The sequence below is a fragment of the Ceratosolen solmsi genome, unplaced genomic scaffold (genome assembly GCF_000503995.2).
Source record: "Ceratosolen solmsi marchali unplaced genomic scaffold, CerSol_1.0 scaffold57, whole genome shotgun sequence".
NCBI lineage: Eukaryota > Metazoa > Arthropoda > Insecta > Hymenoptera > Agaonidae > Ceratosolen > Ceratosolen solmsi.
In genome coordinates, this window is record NW_011948427.1 from 4,969,007 (window position 1) to 4,976,070 (window position 7,064).

A 7,064-nucleotide genomic window follows, 5' to 3' on the forward strand; every position below is an offset into this window, starting at 1 on the left:
GTATAAAAAATTTGAAGTGAGTTTATGTTTTAGGCGCGAGAACGAAGTTGATTTATTAGTTGAGCATCTTCATTCGAAACTTGAATTAATAACGAGAAGAAGACGAAGTTCCGAGTCTGACGATCAACGCTCTGCGACGCTAATCACGATGGAAAAGGGCCTATCAACATTTCAGGCGGCTGAATGGCTGAACGGCAGCGGCAAACCTTCGCTTCCAAGTGGGATCGCTCGCCGTTATTGTCCGGCTTTCGTTTTCGCAGCAACATTCGCTCAAACCTTTGCGCAAACCTCGCGGGAAGCTTCTCGCCCGTATCGGCTACGAATCATTCGTACTTTTTTTACCGGAATCGCGCCACGGCTACGACCACACTCCGCCAATATTAGACTACCGGCGCGCGATCCAAATTTCCCCCCTCGGGAGCAAGGTCGCGTTCCACCGCTTGCTACTTCGCCTGCACGATCCCCCTCCCACCCGCCCTCCAATACTCCCTCGTCGTCTCACGGAGGCGGGGTCCTCTTTCTATAAAGGCTGACGGATGATCGGCGACGACACCACTTCCTCGCCCGTCACCGCACGCAACCAAAGGACTAAGTAAAACGTAAATTACCACTCGATCCAACATGGCTCTGGAACGTCAAGTCCGCGCGAAGGTACGGATTTTCCGCGACTTCGGGGCGGCTTTTTGCTTTTTTAATGGCATTGTTGTGTGAGGATAAGGGTTGGGTAAAGGCACGAATGGGCATTGTGTCGATGTGTGAAAGGGTGTTTGGGGAAGGCGCTGAGTCTACGGACAAGTGATTGTGAGGGCTTACGGAAAGTGAAAAAGCTCGTTGAAATAATAATTATTCGTATTTTCTAATGCTTCTCCCTTCATTAGATCGAATTATTATTGCTTTATTATTGCTAATTTAATCAAGCTATGCTAAGCGACTCTTTACTTTCATTTCTATTTTCTTTTTGTATTTTGTTTTTTTTTGTTTTTGTTTTTATCTAATGCACGATTACGATAAGCACTAATTTTTCTTGATGAATTTTTACTTTATTTCAATGTTTACTGTAGCAAGTGTACAAATAACTCGAAGAAAACTGCTGTTGATATAATTTTCGTACTTTCTACTAATGTATTAATGTCTATATATCTTATTTTCGATAATTATTATTATTTTTATTGATTAATAGCTTATTAAAGTGGACAAATAGTATTTAATAACGATCCTAATAAATTATCAGACTGTTAATCTAAGACTTGCAATAATACTCGTTAGCATTCAAATATTAATTAAATATAATCAAAGTTGATGTCAGATTTTTAAGATTTTTAAGTGTTTACGAAATATAATCTGCTTCTTAGCTCCAATATATTTTCTTCGATCGCTAAGATAGTCTTTTTTTTTTTTTTTTTTTTTACAAATATATTACATGTTTTTATCCTCGTTACACCTAAAGTTTGAAAGTTTTCATCTCATTGAAACTTCATTGTAAGTAATGAAAGCCTTACGTTATGATGAAATAAGATGGTGAAATTATTGCTCTCGCTTAAATTTTCTACCTAAAGCACATCGTTATAATTCAATAATTTTAAGGTAAACATAACGAATGTTATCTACAAAACGATTGACCTTCCTAACCTTTCTAACCTTCCTACAATGGGTGACTACGATTATTTACAGATCGTCGCCAAGCGTGACCCTGAACAGGAGCGCGAGGCTCAAGAGTGGATCGAAACCATCATTGGTAAGAAGTTCCCCAAAAACGCTGTTTTCGATGACGTTTTAAAAGACGGTACCATTCTCTGCGAGCTCATGAATAAGATCAAACCAGGCTCTATCCCCAAGATCAATACATCCGGTGGAGAATTCAAAATGATGGAGAACATCAACAAGTGAGTACAATGATGGTGAAACTTTTTCTCTTCCTATGAACACAGCGCGACGAGCCACGCATATTATCCTTATTTCTAAGCTTTATGATTTTCATTCAAGGACAATTAAATTAAAGATCATGAACGATATTTAACGTGTGAACAATATATCGTATAAAACAGTACGTTTCGTTAAACAAAAATTCAGATTGAAAATTCAAATTAAAAAATGTCATACTTCAAAAAAAAAAAAAAAAAAAAAAAAAAAAAAAAATTTTATATATTCACTTAATTCGAGAGGGATTATTCAAAGTGCAGTGGTATTACTGTTTCATTAACTGAAATTGTAAGTGCAAAAATAGTACGGTACGACTAATAAGATAATTCATGTACAATATTATGCAACGATCGTGTAAATATGAATCAAGAGTAAAGACACGCTCGGGACTTGAAATGAATGACTTATTAAATATTTTGTAAAATTCGTCCAATTTGGCACAGTGATTATTTACTTGGGATGCTCATTTTCATAAAAGAGAGTCGTGAAACCTTCGCTCAAGTAAAAATAATCCAAGTGCCAGATTTTAGCGAGGTTTAGCTAAAAAAGAAAAGAGTAAGATATCCACTCGGCGTTAAGTATATATACTTTAGAAATATTATTCGACGGGAATTGCTGTCGGAGTGGAGGGCGATGTTTAATTATGCTAACGAAGCAAAAACATATCGTTCCGCTCTGGGCATTCGAGCGCACTTATGTTACAGCTTCTCCATATTGACGATGGCAAGGCTGCGAATGCCTATATAAATATAGCCTCAGTCAAATTCGATATATCTTGTGAAATAGATTCCAGAAAGCTCTGAAAGACTACGGTGTTCAAGACGTCGACGTCTTCCAGACCGTCGACTTGTGGGAGAAGAAGGACCTTGCACGAGTCATCATGACCCTCTTCGCCCTCGGTCGCGAGGTACGTTTCGCAATCCAGGCTAAAGCCGTACTCTCGAGCTTTTCTTATGACACTGCTCCACATTATTTCCCCCGGCTCCTCGCCACTTATTCGTTTATATTTTTATTGGACTTGCGTCGATTACGTCTACTTTATTTTCTTTCTTTTTTCGGATTTTTTATTTTAGCACTTTGTCATTATTATTAATTTCATCTTAATTCGTTTAATTGTTTTTCAAATTAATTTTTAACGAGCCTTTTTTTTTTTTTTTTTTTTTTTTTTTTTTTTTAAATTCAATGTAAACATTGGCTGTTCGCACTCCTTTATTTCACATTCTATATTTAACTATTCGCGTGATATTATTGTTGTTGTTCTATCTGAGGATAAAAAAGAGATGTTTATTGTATTTATACTCGCGATAATTCATCTTCTGCCGCGATGATAGAAAATATTTTAAATATTTTCATAATAAAACTTTTTTCACGGTACCTGAATTAATCGATAATCTCAATTCAAAATTCATTAATTAATAATTAATTATATCAGCTAAATTGTCGAAAACATTATTAACATTCATTTAATTTTTTCCTTTTTAATTATTTTATGGAGGACACTTTTTGGCATAGTATGGAAAATAAGGTATAAATGCATTGTTGGATGGAAGAAAACATAATTGGGCAGTAAAAACTGCTTTCTCCTAATAATTGTCGCACTGAATGCAACGGTGAATAATGATTAGATTAAATAATTTCTCCATCCAGTTGTTGCATTGAATTGAAAACAAAATTTACTTATTATTTGACGTTTTATTTTTTCTTTTTTTTTATTAAATTTATAAAAAAAAAAAGATCCATAAAGAGTTATATACAGTTAACAGTGAGTACATATACTTAAATTATAACTTCGTGAAAAAATCTTTCCCCGAACCATTAAACAGGAAAATTCTGCCGGCCGTAAGTATATATGACGCCAGAACAAACTGTAATAAAAAAAAACGTCAATGACCCTCATATACCCTAGTGCGTCTAATAATATTCACTTGTGCTCCACAGACCTACAGACACCCAGAGTTCAAGGGACCGAACCTAGGACCTAAACCTTCCGACGAATGCAAGCGTGACTTCACGGAGGAGCAGCTGAAGGCCGGACAGACTGTAATCGGACTGCAGGCAGGTTCTAATAAGGGTGCCACACAGGCTGGTCAGAACATCGGCGCCTCCCGCAAAATCCTCCTCGGCAAGTAAACTCGCCATGACAAATTCGCCCCTTTCGCCCCCACTCCTCTCCAATCACTCTTTTGTGTTGCCGTCACCTACCACTCCCATCCCACCCACGTCCCTCTGCCCCTTACCGCTGCCCGCCCCTCGTCCTTTATCCGCCGAACTCCCAATCACCCGACTTCATCATCGTTGATTATTCGGAGGAAAGCAAGAAAAATCACAGAGCCGCTGCTATGTATTGGTACATTTAAAATGCCGCACGTGCGCATGTGCGACGATGCGCTGTTTCGACGTCTATAATTGATAAAATTTTTACCATTTATGTATATACACAATGTAATTTAACGTTATTTTATCATATATTTATTTAACATTTTGTAATCGTATAATATAAATTTTATTTATTCTTCACACACGTATTTCTCGTCCTTAATTTCGAATTGTTCCTCAACTCAATCCGATTGTTTCATTACCCTTCCTCAAGCGTAAAGCAGCGCTTATCCTAATTAAATCGATATTTCAATCTAGAGAGATTTTTCGGTTATTTTCTTAATGAGCCGAATTTTCTTCGCATGAACTATGGATACAAAAATACGTCTTCTATTTTAAGAAAGAGCAAGACTGAAAAATCATTCTACATCAATGTATTTTGGGAAGAATGAGTCAGGCATTGGTTAAGACATGAATATTTTACAAACATAAAATGAAAATAGTACATTGTAAATTTTACGATATATTTTAATGACACCTAATTATATCAAATTATTTACAATATGATAAAATTTGATTAATGCAACCAAAGTTTATAAAAAATTAGTCATTTTAAAAATATAATACAATGATTTAAAAACAATTTATTACGTTAATTTATATATTATCAATTATTTTAAATTATAAATGATCATATCATTCATATGAAGCTTTGTGAAATAATTTTATAAAAATTCACTTACATGCAAGCATAAATCGATCTTTCATTTTTAAATATAACTAAATGGACTCTGACTGCAAATATGCAATTATACTCGTACCTTCTTTATTTACAGAAATAAAGATTATCGCTTATCAAGACTCCAGAATATTATATTAAATTTTTCAGTTTAATTATCATAAATCAGTTTTTACAATTAGTTTCATTACGTAAGATAATTGTCTTTGCATAGGATAAATATAATGATATATATATTTTTCTTTTTGCTGAGTCCGCGACCTATTTCCATGCATAACTTAAGAGTGTTCTTCGATATATGCGTATATATATATATATATATATATATATATATATATATATATATATATATATATATATATATATATATAACAACTTATAAGTTATGCATCGAAATAGGTCGCGGACTCAAAAGTTTTTGGCCCTACGTTTCTCCATGATCTATATTAAAAGCAGCTCGTGCAACAAAGAGAAAAATTAAAAAGGGAATATCTATGTATAAACATAAAAAAAAGACTAATTTTGAAATGAAAATTCAAAATAATATAATGGAATATATCTAATAAATGAACTACTTGTTTTTATCGTGTATATAATAATTCATGATGAAAAACAAATTTTTCAGAAAAAAAATTATTCAGTTTCAAAATACGAGTATTCTATAATTATCCAATTGGTAATAACACTGAATAAATATTATTATTAAAAATACTACATTTATAATTATATAATATTATTGACATTTATATTATTATAACCTTATGACTAATATTATCAGTATAATATATATTTTTCCAATGTATCCATAATTAACATTTAATAAATACATAATAAATACATATGAAATTTTATAATTAAGCATTCTTGAAAGCAATGATGTTTTTCATTTTCATGGTAATAAAATTCTAAATGAGAATAAAATTATATTTAACATTGTTGTATGGGAAGTTTGAAATGTCATCTTCACTTATTATTAATGTTGTAAAAATTATTTGACTATTACAATATTAATATAACGTTAATAGATAATATAAATAATTAAACATGATGAATCATTGATCTTCCATCGATATAATTACATCTTCAAACGTATAATTTAAAAAAAAATTATATATATATATATATATATATATATATATATGAAGATATATATATATAAAGAAAGAACTTAATACCTAATTAAATAAATGATAAAAAATTTTAAATGATTATATATAACTTGAAGTTGCTTAAATATATCTTATATTATAACATTAAAATATTTACTATTTTATATTTTTCAGGAATAGTACATACGATAAATAATGAGAGAATGGTACATTAATAAAAATGTATATATGAATAATCTTGAAAATATTAAATTCTAAATACAAATTACACGCTTAAAATATCTATAAATTAAAATTATATTCCATTATGTGTCATTGTTATCAATTCTAAACAAAAATCTCGTTAAGAAATAAATAAACATGGCGTTTAATTATTTACTCAACATAAAATGGTCGTTAAATACTTTTAAAAACAGTCTAAGAATTAATTTGTTCTCTAAGAATTGTTAAAATATATATTGTTATTATTTTATTGGCAATAGCTATGCCAAGCAGTGTGATTTTATCTCTCATGTTTTGTAATTTTAAACTGTGGGCGATCTGCGTGGAACTTTTAAATTCTACTTAATCAGCATTAAATAATAAACAAATGGATGGTGAGGAATTAGTGAAAGATTAGTTTTCGAATGAATAGTAAAGCGTTTGTATTTATCGGACGTATTAAAGAGAATTGAGAGTCTTGAAGCCAATTCGAGTAGAACGAGTCATGGTCTGGTCGGACGCTTGTCAACTAAATCGAAGAGCAACTTATTTCACGGCAACGGCCAACAGAATGTCTTTTTCAGAAGATGTTTATTAGAAAAAGAGCCAAGAGCCTCTTCTTTGAATCGAGTGCGTGAACCTGCTAGACCAGTGACAAAATAAATTCTTCAAGGGAGGACAATTATTTCTTTATTGGTGTGAGCGAACGCTTGGCAATATTCCAAACTATGTTAGACTTATTTTTAAATATATCGTCTTGTGTACCATAGATTTTTAGA

General features: G+C 32.1%; 1 protein-coding gene across 1 annotated transcript; it reads left to right on the forward strand.

The window, feature by feature from the left end:
- The first annotated feature begins 534 nt into the window (after positions 1-534).
- On the forward strand, positions 535-4,386 carry Mp20 (muscle-specific protein 20 transgelin). The gene is made up of 4 exons (XM_011501189.1): positions 535-651; positions 1,672-1,883; positions 2,707-2,827; positions 3,859-4,386. The coding sequence occupies exons 1-4, from the start codon at positions 622-624 to the stop codon at positions 4,048-4,050; spliced, it is 555 nt and encodes a 184-aa protein (XP_011499491.1). The 5' UTR covers positions 535-621; the 3' UTR covers positions 4,051-4,386.
- Positions 4,387-7,064: the final 2,678 nt, after the last annotated feature.

Bases quoted from the DNA above. Each gene is read 5' to 3' on its own strand.
- Mp20 (XM_011501189.1), top strand. From the start codon at position 622: ATGGCTCTGGAACGTCAAGTCCGCGCGAAG. The intron at 652-1,671 runs GTACGGATTTTC...GATTATTTACAG, and splicing joins AACGTCAAGTCCGCGCGAAG to ATCGTCGCCAAGCGTGACCC. The intron at 1,884-2,706 runs GTGAGTACAATG...CTTGTGAAATAG, and splicing joins ATGATGGAGAACATCAACAA to ATTCCAGAAAGCTCTGAAAG.